The 16,024-nt window shown below is 41.7% G+C and overlaps 1 protein-coding gene across 1 annotated transcript in view; it reads left to right on the top strand.

The window, feature by feature from the left end:
* Positions 1-14,140: 14,140 nt before the first annotated feature.
* Positions 14,141-16,024, top strand: part of PREP (prolyl endopeptidase) — a 136,087-nt gene continuing 134,203 nt past the window's right edge. The window contains exon 1 of the mRNA XM_067702459.1: positions 14,141-14,305. Coding sequence (XP_067558560.1) covers positions 14,261-14,305 — 45 coding nt within the window. The 5' untranslated portion in view covers positions 14,141-14,260. The remainder of the gene's footprint in view (positions 14,306-16,024) is intronic.

A 16,024-nucleotide genomic window follows, 5' to 3' on the forward strand; every position in this document is an offset into this window, starting at 1 on the left:
ATAGGTGGGTTGGAAAGAGAGGACAAGTGAGCTATATTTACTGTGAAAGTTTATTTTTGAGCCCAGTACCCAGTCTAAAATGTGAAAAGAGGTCCTAGGAGCAGCCAGAGTTGCTGTCCTTGGACTCGGTGGATAGAAAGTGTTGAGAGGGGACACAGGTACTCCAGTATAAACCCAGAAGCCTCCCTGGACAGAGACAAGCTCTTAAGAAGAGATGCATGCAGAAAGACGTCCTGCGGCTCTGAGCCACTGCTCCATAGCTTTCCTACTGGCAGCTTACTGAATACTGTTTATAAAAATGGAGACTTCCTGACATTACACTGGCATCAGTGTGCTTACTAGTGTTTCACCCCTGGGCTTTTACATCTTGTGGAAACACCCAGGCCCTGCTTTCTTGCTGGCCCTTAAATAAACCACATAGTGAATTCCCTGGCTACTGTGAGCAGTAATCAATCAGGCAAGACCTTCTCCAAGGCCCTCCCGCCCCTCTCTGTATCCTAACAGCTCAGACTCACACAAGCTCTGATTTCCCTGGCCCCAAACTCTGGGTCTCATGCCTTCACTTTGATGTCTGCCTTTGGATGGCTCAGATTCAGCAGACTTCAAACTCTTAACCCCATTCTTGGATCTTGATCCCATAGAGTGGCTTTGCGGTTTGTCCACCACTTGATCCTACCTGAGCGGCACCCATCGGCCCAGAGGAGGGCTCCACTCCTTCCCTGTGCTTATGTGACAATCTGGTCAGTCTCTGGTCCCCAAAGCTCACAAAGGAAACTGTGAGTTGACACCAGCTTCGTGGGCTATCTGGTGAAGAGATTCCCTCCATAATCTGACAAGTAAGTTGACAAAACAAGCCCAAAGAGTAGTCTTAGGCCACTAGTGTCTTTGATACCAGGGTTATGCCGGGAAATTCAAGATCAGTTAAACATGAATTTAAAACCATCAGTTTCCACAATGACTTCAACTGAATGGATGGAGAATAAGAAATCAATAAATACTGTCTGAGATTTACTCTTGTAGTTAAGAACACACACATACACACACACACACACACACACACACACACACAAGCACACTCCATAAAGACTATGACATCTTGATTGTTCAAACTGTAATGAATTATTTATTCAACTGCTGCCTCTGCAAAAAGTGGGTTGGGGGGAGGAGATGCAGGTCTGTTCATTTTTTCATATTACCCCCTTAACTTCAAAGGGCTCTTTTGAGAACTATCTCCAGTTTTAAAGAAATGTCTACCTGCGTTTCATCAATACCATCAGTTTTACTTCAATTTCTCTTGCTTCTGTTAAAGTCAAGCCAATATTAAGTTTTAAAATTTACTTTAAAGCAATATGTATTGTATAATCTATTGTGTGCATACACCAAAGTTTATTTATTCAATCTACTGTTAATGTTTTGTTTCTAATAGTTTGGCGCTATTAGGCTCAAATACAGCTATAAACATGATTGTACATGTATCCTGGTGCGCATGTAAACATTTCTCTAAGGAATGGAGAACGTTACTGGAATTTTAATGGAATTGCCAGTTGTAGTGTATGTGCAAGTTCAACCTTACCAGGTGAAGCCAAATTGTTTTCCAAAATGGTTTTACAAATCTGTGCTTCACCCCAGCCACCAGCCCCCTCTGACCCCCTCAAGTACATGAGCAGAGTTCCCCTTGCTCTACATCCTCTCTCACTTGATATTTTCAGAATTAATTTTTCTAATCTGTTGGATTTGTCATGGTACCTCACTGTGGTTTTAATTTGCATTTCCCCGATTACTAGTGAAGTTAAGCACCATTCTGTGTGTTAATTGGTGATTTGGATGTCTTCCTTTATGAAGAGCCTATTTAAACATTTTGTCCATTTTCTACTGACGTGATAAATGCTTTCTTGTTGATTTCTCAGAATATTTAAAATATATTCTGCATACTAGATTTTGATAGCTATGCGTGCTATAGATATGATTGTCTTTAATGTAGACTTTTCCTTTCACTCTCTTTATGGTGTATTTTGATGAATGAGGTTCTTAATTTTAACGTAATTAGAATTATCATTCTTTTCCTTTACGGTTAGCGCTTCTGTTTAAGAAATCCTTCCCCATCCTAAAACTAAGGGGATTTATTTCCCTGTTCTGTCTTAAAAAGTTTATTGCTCTTTCTTTCGTGGTAGGTCTTTAATCTACCTGAAATTTATTTTTATGTATAATATGAGCTATAAGTCCAAATTTAAAATTTCTATATTAAGACGATTGTTTTAGCATCGTTTATTATATTTCATGTTTTAGCATCATTTATTATATAAAAACCAATTGTATTCTAAGAATACAATTGGTTTTTATATATCCATTTTGTAACCTGCAGTTCCCTAAATTCTATTAATTCTAATAATTTATGCATAGATTTTAAAAAAATTATATATATATATGTAGTCATACTATATTTATAACTCATGAATGGATGTTGAATTTCAATAAATATGTTTCTATAGACTTAAAATAATCACATGACTTTTCTTATTTGTTATTCTAATGTGGCAAATTTTATTAACTGACTTTTTTGAATTTTTTGGGGGGGTGTACAGTTTAGTGGTTTTAATTTTAATTATTTATTTTTTTAATTGAAGTATAATTGACCAAAAAAATTCTATTAGTTCCAGGTGCACAATAGTGATTCTACATTTTTATGCATTGCAAAAAGATCGCCATGATAAATCTAGTTACCAACTGTCATCATACAAAGTTATTACAATATTATTAGCTATATTCCCCACACCATATATCTCATCTCCATGACTTATTTATTTTGTAACTGGAAGTTTGTACTTCTTAATCTCCCTCATCCATTTCACTATCACCAAATTCCCCTGTCCTCTGGCAACCACCTGTTTGTTCTCTGTATCTATGACTCTGTTTCTGTTTTGTTATGCTTGTTCATTGGTTTTGTTTTTTAGATTCCACATATAAGTGAAATCATATGGTATTTGTCTTATTTATTTCACTTAGCATAATAACCTCTAGGTTCATCCATGTTGTCGCAAATGGCAAGATTTTATTCTTTTTTATGAGTGAAGAATATTACATTGTATATATATGTACCACTTTTTATGTATCCATTCATCTATCAATGGACACTTAAGTTGCTTCCATCTCATGGCTATTATAAATAATGCTGCAGTGAACATAGGGGAGCATATATCTTTTCAAATTAGTGTTTTTGTTTTCTTTGGAAAAATACCCAGAAGTGAAATTGCTGGATTGTATGGTACTGATATTTTTAATTTTTTTAGGAACCTCCATACTTTTTTCTGTGGTGGCTGCACCAACTTACATTCCCGCCAACAGTGCACAAGGTTCCCCTTCTCCACAGCCTCGACGACACTTGTTATTTGTTGCCTTTGTGATACTAGTCATTCTTACAGGTGTGAGGTGGTATCTGACTGTGGTTTTGATTTGCATTTCCCTGATGATTAATAATGTTGAGCATCTTTTCATATGTCTGTTGCCAGCTGTATATCTTCTTTGGAGAAATGTCTATTCAGATCCTCTGCCCATCTTTTGAATTGGGTTGCTGCTAGTTTTGATGTTATTTTGTTTTGATGTTTTGATGTTTTTGTTTACGTTATTTGTTTCGATGTTATTTTGATGTTGAGTTATATGAATTCTTTGTATATTAACCCCTTATCAGATATATTGCTTGCAAATATCTTCTATTCAGTAGGTTGCCTCTTCATTTTGTTAGTTGTTTCCTTCACTGTGCAAAAGCTTTGTAGTTTGATGTAGTCCCATTTGTTCATTTTTGCTTTTATTTCCCTTGCCTGAGGAGACATATCCAAAAAAATATTGCTAAAACCAATGTCAAAGAACATTCTGCATCTGTTTTCTTCCAGGAGTTTTATGGTTTCTGGTTTTACATTTGAGTCTTTAATCCATTTTGAGTTGATTTTTGTGTATGGCGTTAGCAAATAGCCCAGTTCTCTTCCATTAATGTATGTGTCTGTTTTGGGGCCAGTACTATACTATTTTGATTACTGTAGCTTTGTAGTATAGTTTGAAATCTGTTCACCTATCTTTTCCTTTATATCATATAGTCTACTGTTGATTCCTTCTGGTATATTTTTAATTTCAGGTATCATATTCTTCAGCTCTTTTTGGTTCTTTTTTGTATTTTCTAGCTCTTTGTTAAACTTCTCATTGTATTCATCCATTCTTCTCCCAAGTTCATTGAGTAGCTTTATGATCACTACCTTGAACTCTTTATTGACTAGATTGCTAATCTCCACTTCACTTAGTTATTCATCTGGTTTTATCTTGTTCCTTAATTTGGAACATATTCCTCTGTCTCCTCATTTTGCCTAACTCTGAGTTTTTATTTCTGTGTATTTGGTAGGTTGGTTATGTTTCCTGATCTTGGAGAAGTGGCCTTACATAGGAGATAGGTTTCCATAGGAGCAGCACACTCTGCTCTGGCCACCAGAGCTACATGCTATAGGGGTTTCCTCTACATGGGCTGCATGGGCTCTTCTGTTGTGCTCGGGCTGACTACTGTGGGTATGCTGGAAGGTGGGACTGGCCCCTGGCCACTTGGCTGCCACGCTCTGCCTCATGCAAAGTCTGCTAGCATGCTGGTGGGCAGGGCTGAGTCCTTGGGCATTGCTTGGGGATGGGGTGGGGGGGAGCCCAGTGCTGGTGCTGACCCACTGGTGGGTGGGGCTGTGTCCCCACACAGCTGGCTGCTCAACCTGGGGCATCCCAGGACTGGTGCTGACTGGCTGGTTGGGCAGGTAATTCCCCAGTGCTAATAGGCTCTCAAAGGAGAGAAAATTCAGCATTGCTGATTAATTTTCACTGAGTATAAAATTTACATTTCTGGGGAAAAGAAAGAAAACAGTACATCAAATTTGTCAATCATTGTGTTCAATTCTTCTGTATTTTTACTGACTCTGCTTGCTCTTTAATTACTAAGAAATATTTTAAAACTCCTGTTCTGATTGTGAATTTGTTCCTGTTTATTGTTCTGTTAATATTTGCTTTATATTTTAGGGGTAGTATGAGGTTTTTATTGTATGTTCAGACCACCAGCATTGTTTAAGAATCTACATCCTCTTCTACATTTAGTACTGTCACATTTGTTATATTTTGATAATTGAATGGGTATAAAATGAGACTTCATTGTGATCATGATTTCTGTTTCTCTGATTATTAATACTGTTGTTCAGCTCTGAGTGTTTATTGACCATATGTGTTACCATTCTGTCCCTAACCTTCTGATTTGTATCAGAATTTGTATCTGATTTGTATCTTTTATCCATTTTTCTATTGTTTGTTCATTTTTCAATCCAAGAGGAAGTTATTTTTATGTGCAGCAAATATCTTTTCTCTGTTTGTGTCTTGCCTTTTCACTCTCTTCAAAGCGTCCTTTGACGTCTAGAAGTTCTTTATTTTAATGCAGTCAAATCAATCAATATGTCATTTATGGTGATCTTTTTGTATGCCATATTTAAGAAAATTTTTTCTGGCCCCAGTTAAGAAGGAAATTTCTCTGTGTTTTTGTTTAAAAGTCTTAACATTTTGCTTTTGAAATTTAGGCTTTAATCCTTTTGGAGTTTATTTTGGGGTATTTTTATTGTTTGATTTATTTTTGGAGTTTATTTCAGTATGATATGAGGTAGAAAAATAATTTTATTTTTTCCTCATAGATAAACATTTATTCTGACTCTGTTTATTAAATACAGTTGACCCTTGAACAACATAGGGGCTAGGGACACTGACCCCCATGCCATAAAAAAATCCGTGTATAACTTTTGACTCCCCCAAAAGTTTACTAATAGCCTACTGTTGACTGGAAGCCTTACCAATAACATAAACAGTCAATTAACACATATTTCGTATGTTTTATGTATTATATATACTGTATTCTTACAATAAAGTTAGCTAGAGAAAAAGAAAATGTTATTAAGAAAATCATAAGGAAGAGAAAATACCTTTACAGTACTGTAGTGTATTTATCGATACCATAAGTTTACATCATTTGTTTGCAAGATGAATAATCTGTTTGTCAGTACCTACATCAATATTGTCTTATATGACACAAAATACTGTAGATGTTATACATATTACAAACACTAGGCATCAAAAATGAAGAGATAATATGAAAAAGAAATTCATATTTATTTACAGGTTCACAATTCATGCACTGATAATGAAAAAGCTTCAATGTGATAGCCTAGTGTAAGCAGTGTGATTGCTTCACAGCAGGCTACACATTAATGATGAGTCATTATAAAATTTTTATGACATACAGTATTGCAGTCATATGAATATGAGTTAGAAACATTGTTACCTTTTTTTAAAACCACTTACCTGTGATAATAGACTGATATGCACTTTGTCCAACTATGAGAGAGGTGTACTCTACAGTAATGTGATTCTTTGAAAGCAAAGTTATAAAACGGTAAGAAAGCTAACACATGATTAATGTTTTATTAAATATTACTTACCTTATGCCTATGTAAGGATAGCCCACTATCTACATATATTTTATGCATTCATGACATACTTTTTCTTAATTTTTTTGATATTTTTAGGCTACTTGGTTCATCTGTTTTTTTTAAATTAGCACAAATCTCCAAAAACTTTTCCAATATATTTATTGAAAAATATTCACATATAAGTGGACTAGTGTAGTTCACACCCATGTTGTTCAAGGATCATCTGTGGTTCCTCCATTCTCCACTAATATACAATAGCACCAGGGTCACATATCAAAGTTCCCTGTATTTGTGCGATTGTTTGTGGCTATTCTAGCCTATTCCATTTTTCTATCCCTGTTCATATAGCATCCTATCTCAATTAATGTAGCTTTATATTAATTCTTGATAGGAAAAGCTTCCATTCCTTCCTCAAAAGTGTTTTGACAGTTCTTACACTTTTACTCTTCTGTATAAATTATAGAATCAGCTTGTCAAGTTCCACCAGAAAAAAAAGTAGAAGTATTGAGATTTTAACTACAGTTGCGTTGTATCTACAAATCAACTTGTGGACAATTGACATCTTTTCAATATTAAATATAGCAAGCCATGAACGTGGGCTATTTCTCCATTTATTTAGGTTTTCTTTCATGTCTTTTAAGAAGGTATTCTGTTTCTCTGTGGTCCGATCTTGCACATCTTTTTTCAGATTTATTTGCGGCTCCTTTATACTTTCTGTTGCTAAGTGGGTCTTTTTAAAATTAATTTTTCTATTTGTTTGTTAATGTACCTAGAAACACAGTTGACTTTAGCACATTGATCATATATCCAGCCACAGCGAGCCACTCTCTTATCTTGAATAATTTTTTGGCAGTACTTTTGTTCTCTAAGTAAACAATTATACCGTATAAAGATAATGACAGTTTTATTTTCTCTTTTCTAATCCTTCAGTGCAACGTAGAGTAGAAGTGGGTATTGCAGCATGCTTATTCTTCTTTTGAGATTATACATGGAATACTTCTAATGTTTCCATATTTTAAATGATTGTGGTTTTAGGTTTTTTGGTCTTTATTTTTGTTTTTTATAGTTACCTAAATCAGGTTAAGGCCATTCTCTTCTATTCCTACTTTTCCTTGAGATTTTATTCATGAATGAGTATGGAATTTTGTTCTCTTAACATATAGAGATGATCAAATGGTTTTTCTACTTTCTATCATATTTAATACTTGTCCTTTTCTTTCATATTTTCCATCTCTTTGTCTCTCTGTATTGCATTTAGTGTCATTTCCTCAGAGCTACCTTTCAGCTCACTAATTAACTTTCTAATTTGATATTTAATCTATCCATGACTTTATTTCACCAACTTATTTTTCATTTCTAAAATATATATTTTGTTTTTTCCAAATCCAGTTGGTCATTTTAATACTTTCTTACAACTTACTATTCAGGGGATGACATTTTTTTCTTGAAACATTTCATATCTTGGCATTCTACATTATGTATTTGATCTTTCCAATACCTAAAACCCTCAGAGAGTCTAAACATGTTGCTTGTTACTTGTTCTTACTCTTATTTATGGTTTAAAAAATGTCTAGATAGAAAAAAAATAATCACGGTAGATAATTCCAATGGAGAATTTAATACAAGTAATTTGTTATACAAGTAGGATAGGCCTGGAGGATTGAAAAAGGAAAGGTGATGTTACCTGGAGATTAATAACTGTCACAGCCACTCTTTCTCCTAAGATTGGGGGAGCAAAGGGTGAAGTGGTGTCACGCAGACCCCGTGGTGCTACACCAACCACACCGTCACTGGTTACTGCCACTTCTCCATAGGAAGCCACAGCCTGCACTCCCACGGATGCTGCAAGAGCCTGGGAGTCCACAGTGCCTTTGATATTAATGAATTTGCTGCTGACCCCTTAGGCGCTGAAGGTTCCCTACGACAGATCCAACTATGCTGCAGCTCCAGCAACCTGCAGTGACCTGCAGGTGCCTGCCATTACCAGCACCTAAGAGAAAAGAGAAAAGTAGTGTCTCTCCTCCTACCCCTTCTCATCTCTGTTTTCTTCCATTGATAGAACCTAGCCAGGAACCACCTGACGAGGGCATGTAGGAAATGCAGTTTTCAGGTTCACAGCCTCTGGCAATGCAAAGGATTTTAAAGGAATGTGAAAATGTTGCTGAATGCTAACAGACTAAAGCCAATACCGTTTCCTTGCATGATCTGTGATTGTGAGTTAAATCGTGGTTGAGTTAGTGAGTAGAAAACCTCTGGGCCTAAGTTAGCATGCTTTCCTTCAAAGATGACCCCTTTTAACAGACAATTCAGATAGTCATTTGTTCTGAGGGCAGTCTTTCTGGAGTCTGTACATGGAAACTAAATTGCACAATTCCAGAGAGTAACGTATACATAGAATGTAGTGCAAATGATGCCCCTTGCAATTCTTTATCCTGGTGACTCTATTGCTTCACACTCTCCTGTTTCTGCTCATATTTTTTTAATGGCCTGTCTGTTTGGAGGGAGTGAGCAAAGTGTCCCTGGGAGCCTGGAGGTGCATTAACAATCCTGTCTTTAGCAGAAACTATCTAGTGTACCCTATCGCCCAAACTAGAAGTCTCCATGTAGTACTTTTATAAAGACAATAAAGAGATTTTCTTTCCCCGTTCCCCCACAAATAAGGAGGGAAATGGTAAGGCTAGTACACAGTCGGGAAATCTGTCAGCTACCTTTTCATGGAACGTGAGCTATCAGCAAGACAGGGCTTCGAGAACTTAGATTGCCCTAGGGAATGAGGCAATCTCTAAACCACTTGGGTGCCAAACTCTTCCGGTTTTATAGGACCCTGAATCTCCAGAGATGCAGAGAGTAATGGGCTGAAGACCAATGTTTCCCAGTGCTAATTATATATTAGAGGCCATAATACAATGCTGCGGCATACAGTGAAATGGTTAAACTGTAAATGTCAAGGAAGACCAGCACAGTGAACTTGAATGTAGATTTAATTCTTCAGAATTAGCTAATTCAAGATGATACCTGTAAGAACTGCATGAGAGAAGCAGTAGTATATGGGAAAACAGTCTGGTTGCTACTCAGTAAGCCCAGAGAGACTCAGAGGTACTGAACTGCACTAGGAGAACCTCTAGTGCACAGGTTAGATACACTGCTTAGTGTCGATTAATGAGGAAAAACACCAGCAGGTCCATCATTGCTACCCAGAGTTGTAAAACTTCCAACAGAACTTAAAATTTTTAACGTTAATATTCTAAATGTCATATACTGAGGTGTTGTTCTGTGAACGGCTCTCTGTGTGTCCAGCTCTGGTGTTCTGCATGTGTTGTCCTGTGTTTATTGTGTCTCCATATTATCTTTTTGTGCTTACTTTTACCTTCATATCATATCTGGGATGCTGTCTCTCCGTCTTGCTTTGTCTATCTCATTTTCTTTTCCTCTCTGTTCTTTCCTAATCCCCTATCTCTACTTTTATAGCCAAGAATTTTGAACAGGCACATTTTTGTATTGCATGTTGTATTTGCTGAAAGGTATTAAGTTCTAAATTTAAAACAGATGAATAGATCATCTTTCTTTGCTTAAATGAAACAAGTTCATTTTACATGTAGGGGCCACACCTGATTTTTCTCCTAATAACAGAATAGGAAAAAAGATTTCTCTCTCCTGATTTGGAAACACACCTAACTTGGGAACCTCATTAGAAATGGTATAAATAAGTTCCATAAGCTGAAGTGGAAAAATACTCCAGATTCATTCTTGATCCACATTCTCCATCCAATTTTATCTGGATTTAATTCAGCCCTCTCCTCTCATTCTGGTATTTAATTCAGTTAGGCATTAAAGTTGAGAAGGGGAGGAGGGAGTGGAGACTTCACAGCTGTAATTCCAGACACCTCACATAACCTTTTAACCACATGGCTATATTGAGAGAAGAGTATTAGAAGGGAACAGCTACAGTTCCTAAAAAGATCAGATCTATGAATTTAGTAAGAACCACAGGCCCAGCAATGGCCTCTGAGCCAAATCTGCAGTTGTGGATGGTTTGAAAACGGGAGAAAACTACAGAGAAAGCCCTTTCAGTAGATAGACAATTACCTTCATCTGTCCACAAGGTATGGCCAGCACTCCCCCAGGGCAACTTCATTCTTAATTCCTGAGTTACTTGTGAGGCTCCTACATCTTCATTTGAGTTCTTAATTAGAACTAAAGAATCTTAGAATTCTTTGAGGGCTTCCCTGGTGGCAGCAGTGGTTGAGAGTCCGCCTGCCGATACAGGGGACACGAGTTCGTGCCCCGGTTCGGGAGGATCCCACATGCCATGGAGCAGCTGGGCCCGTGAGCCATGGCCGCTGAGCCTGCGCGTCCGGAGTCTGTGCTCCGTGATGGGAGAGGCCACAGCAGTGAGAGACCCGCGTACCGCAAAAAAAAAAAAAGAATTCTTTGAAACCACCTGATCCAGTTCTCTCCTGTTGTAGATTAAAAACAGTGATGATGTAAGGACTCATTCAAAGCCAGTGAAACAGCGGCAGGGCCAAGAAGAGAACCTCACTCTTATTCCAGGTGCTATTTCACGCTGCATGAGGCTTTGCATCTAGGAATATACACGAACTTCCATTGAGTCACACTGGAAAACGTAATATAAATCTTTGGGGGAAAGCCGTCGTAAATGACTGCACTACACCAATCAGTCAGGGTAAATAGCTACTTACCTGGAAACCAGAAGTCAAATTAAAGGATGGCTCATCGGGGCAAGCACACGAGGTATCAGGCTTTAAGTGGTGCTAGCTAACAAGACGGCACTCTTGGTGTGTATCAGAGAAATAGGCTTCCCCCGGGGCAGACGCAGCCCCTTGCTGGCGGACCTTTATGAGATGATAAAGACAGCCCTTCCTCCAGGTGAATGCAGCCCGTGTACGCAGAGTGGCAAGTGGAGGGTGAGGTGGATTTCAGTCTACACTTACCCCATTGACTAAGCATCCTTGTGCATTTACCAGAAATCAACTCTGGTTGGTGGGGAGGAATACTTTGACAAGAACTTGGAGTGGGGTTGAAATAGCCAAGCAGCAGTAAATGATCGCTAGCCTGCCTCCCTAGGAGGGTGACTCTGGTTAACTGAGTGGGTTGCAAAGTTTGAGGTCAGGCACTAGAAAAGGGGCTGCCAGCTTCCCTGGAGGTCTTTCTGTATCTCTGCTAGTGCCCATCCCCAAAAGGCCTTGTGCTGCGGGAATGAGTTCTAGGTTAGAGCATGAGTTGTCACAGTGTGAATTCTGTAATTCCCCTGCAAATGGTGTGCAGTGACGGGTGTCAAACGGCACTCTGAGGTTTATTCTGGAGGTAGCACTTCCATTTCTGAGATGGCCCAAATACTTCCCTTCTCTCCGTTTTCTATGGTCACGGTAGAGCAGGGACTTTGCAGTCAAGTGACGGATTTGAATTTGAATCTTGGCTCTGTCTTAGCTGTGTGATGACATCGGACAATTTCCTTTAAAGCTACTGAGATTTCTTTTCCTCATCTGCAAAATGTCTTTGTTAGGAGGATGAAAGCAGACAACACGTATCAAGTACATGGCAAATGTAGGTAGTGTACGATCAGCCAGGCCAGCAGGGGGCGGGATAGGGCTATCCAGTCTTCCTCTCCTTGCCACCTCACTGCAGGTGCAGACTATCTATTGCAGGCAACTCACTGCACTGCCTGGGCCACGTACAAACCTTTGGCTTTCAGGGACCAGAGGAGCTGGGCACCAGGATAACTGCCTGGAGGGAAACAGAGGATGTTACTTGAGTTGTGATTTGTCCTTTGGGTACCACAATTCCTATAATTTCTACCTCAGGTCCTGATAAAATGAAGTCCTAGGGAAGTTCCACCTATTAACAGGTGTGCGTTAGACCACAGAATGCTACTTATTTGTGAAGAGGGAGACCATCAGAGTGGTTAAGAATGAGTGTTGGCATCAGAGCAATCTGGGAATCCTGAATCTTTTTTTTTTTTCCCATTATTTGTGAAGTCCCGGGCTAAAGACAGCCCGTTTTCCTCAATTGCAAAATTGGGATATTATTAGTTCTTATCTCATAAAGTTTAAATAAGGTAATTTCCTGGCATATCAGAAGCAGTTAATAAGCATTAACTATTGTTGTTGTTGTTGTTAGGGAATCTGCTGGGACAGGTGTTCCTAGGTTGCCCTCAAAAAACAACCACAAGCGGCAGAAGCATAAGGTAATGCCTGGTGGCCCCTGGGCCAGGTGACAGGCAGGCAAGGCAGGAGGTGATGACTGGGCTGCAGAGTGCTAAGCCTCTGTGTTTGTTTGCACAAAGTTGGCATCAGTAGTGTGAGCTCTACCAGAACTGAGGACTCTCAGGTTGCCCAAGGAGGATGGGTCTGGAAACAGATGCAAAACATGATTATCAAACATCCCACCACTAACAGAAACGCTGAACTGTGGGTGAGGCGCGGAATTGGGATGGTAATAAAAATGAAACAGAAGACACAAGTTTACAATAGTTACCGTGCCCTCCTGGAATTCAGGACGTGAAGGACTTTCTGGTCACACCCATGCCCTCCTCCCAGGACTTTTAAGAAGCCAGGAGTACAAAACACATTGGGCACACACCATAGCTCTGATAACTGGGGCTATAAAGCTTCTCCCTGATGGTCCGGAAAGCAAGGCCAGAACACGTTATCACTAGCCCGAGGACGAATAAATATAACTTAAAATTTCATGGGTTTGAGGTCAAGCATCTAATACCCCCCCGCACCCCCCCCCCATAAAAGATGCTCAATAAACAAACACACTGGCAGAAGAGAGATGCCGATAAAGGAACCGGCAGGATGAAGAAAAGACCCTAGATGATTTCCAGTCCTCCCACCTTGGTCCCCTCTCAACTGGTAAATCTCAAGGGCTCATCCATTGTTTTACACCTCATCGCACCTAAATAATCCAGCTGCCCAACCACACAGCGTCCACCAGGGGGGGTTGAGAAAAGAGGTGTGTTTCCTTTATGGTCCTCACGATCCATTATTCCTTCCTTCCCAAGTCCAGGGTCACAGGCAGTGTAAATTAGGTCACCTCAAGCCCTTCGCTCTCAAGGCTGGGGAGAGGCCCGGTCTCTCCTCGCCGCCCCTACCCAGTCCGGGAACAGGAAGATGGGGGAATCAATACGCAAACCCTGCGGTTCATTCGGCTCGAGGGAGGCCCTGCGAGCGCGGCAATGGCGAAGCGGCCAGCGGGGGGACTTCGGGGAGGGCGGGAGGGGGCAGGAGGCGTGGTGGCCCCGCCGGCGTGACCGCACGTGTGCCCGGCGCGGTGGCCGGGGCCAGCGTGGTGGCCGGGGCCAGCGTGTGGGGCGTGTGGCCGGCTCCGTGGCATTGTGGGTGTGGCGGGGATGCCTGGGGCGGTGGTCCCGGCGTGGGTGCGCCACGCGCCGGGAACAGCAGTCCTTGGGCCCGGGCGGCGCGGGCGCGGCCGGCGCTCCAGCAGAGGGAGCTGTGCGCCCGGCCTGGCTCACGCACGGCGCCGCCCCCTTCCTCTTGTCGCCGCCGCTGCCGCTGGGCCCGCCCGCCGGGGAGGGGCTGCCGGCCTCGCCGACAGCTCCTTCCTGCTTCCCGCAAGTCCTCGCCGCCGCGCCGCAGGTCCGGTCGTGAGTCCCGGCTAAGAGCTGCACGCCGCCGCCGCCGCCGCCGCCGCCACCGTCGCCGCCCGGCCCGCGCCCCCGCCTCTCCCCGCGGCCCGCCCGGCCACCTCGCGATCGCTCCGGAGCCCGCGCCGCCCCCGCGCCCCCGGCCATGCTGTCCTTCCAGTACCCCGACGTGTACCGCGATGAGACCGCCGTGAGTACCCCCGCCGCCCCCTGCCCTCCCCTCCTGCCCTCCCCTCCCCCTCGGCCTTTGTTTGCAAGGCCGGGCGGGGGGCGCCGGGCTCCTCCCTAGCCGAGGGGGCCCTGGTGGCGGCCACCCTCCGCCTGCTGGCGGCGGAGTCGGTGGTCAGCCGCCGCTGGGCCGCTTCCTAAGGAGATCAGCGGGGTCAAGGGCAGACGCCCAGGTGGGAATGGGCATCTTAAGGGAGTGGGAAGACAGAACGTGTCACTGCTTTTTGACCGGAGGAGGCTCTGGCTTAAATATGGTGGTAGGAAAAAGTGTGTATGCGTGTAGGTGATGTCCAATTATAAAACAAAAGCAAACTTTTTCAACTCACAAATTAAAAATACTTAGAGTTGAAGTTCATTCATTCGATTTTAAAACGTGTATCGAGCGCTTCCCCTGCCCTTGGCCGAGCGCTGGGCGACGGGCGCTGGGGATGCAGGGCCGGGCCGAGGTAGAGTCCTGGGGAAGGTGGAGCAGGGCCCCGAGCTGTGGCAGTGTTGATCCGAGTGTTCCTAAACTAGAATAGGAGTTGGTGGGGTCGAGACGAGGTCTTCGAAGGGGAGAGGATGGCCTTTTAAAGAATGAAGTTTTGCCTAGTGCAGGGGTTAGCCACCGTTTCCTTCAGCTGTAGATGACCTCAGGGTCACTGTTGAGGTCCCCAGGGTGGAATTCTGGGCAAACACTTTGTGTGTGTGTAAAAATTAGTTTGGCATTTTAAGAACTGGAGTAAATCCAAATGTTGTGGGCATGATTCTGGTAGGAATAGCCAAATTCTTCAGATTACTTAAAATGGAATCCAAATAAAAAAGATTTTTGGAGGATGTTCTAGGTTTTTTTCTGTTTGCTTTGACCTGATTTATGCCAGAAAGTCTGTACTTTAAAGCAGTCTCATTTGGGGATAAAGGGTACTGGGGCTTTAGAGTAAAGGACGTATTGTTTTAAATTAAGATTCCCAAGTGGCACTGATGCATCCATGGTTTCTTTGACCTGTGGTCATCTGGTAACCATGTTTTCTCAGCCGGTCCAGCTGCTTGCTTATTAAATTTACTCTGACGCCCAAGAAGCTCTATCCCTGTGGTTCAGAGAGTTGTTTCCTTTGTGTCTGGGAGTAAAGTGATCCAGCCGGAATGGAAAAGAGGAGAGACCAAGTAAGAAGAACTGAGCGCTAGTTCTGGTTCTGTCACTCACTCGCTGGATGCTCTTTGGCAGATAACTTACCTGTTACAGGCCTTCTCTCCCATACATGAACTATTCGGGCCGGCTTGGCTAATCACAGAGCTTACTTGCTGCTGTAGTAAGAATATCATCATTCATTCATTCACATGATGGTCCAGCCATGCAGTGTAACGGACTTTAGTAACGGGAAGACATGAATATCTCAGTTTGGTTCTTGAGAATCTTTGAGTTTTCAGGAGAGGTTAAAATTATAAAGAACTATTATGTGGGTTTGATAAGTGCTGTTTTAGATTTGTTTTGTTTTATTTTTAAAGGCGGGGTTGCTTCTTGCTTAGTTTTTCCCTTTAAGGGTTACCAAAATCCTACAGTTCACTTATCTGTGTTTTACAGTTCTTGAAAGGGTTAAGTGAAGATTTTTTGAAGACGTCAGAAAGCTTAGGAACAATTAACTTGAAAGAGTATACCGTGGATTTTAATACTCTCCAGTTCCTTTTCATCAAAGAACTCACG

This window comes from Pseudorca crassidens, chromosome 13, assembly GCF_039906515.1.
Source record: "Pseudorca crassidens isolate mPseCra1 chromosome 13, mPseCra1.hap1, whole genome shotgun sequence".
NCBI lineage: Eukaryota > Metazoa > Chordata > Mammalia > Artiodactyla > Delphinidae > Pseudorca > Pseudorca crassidens.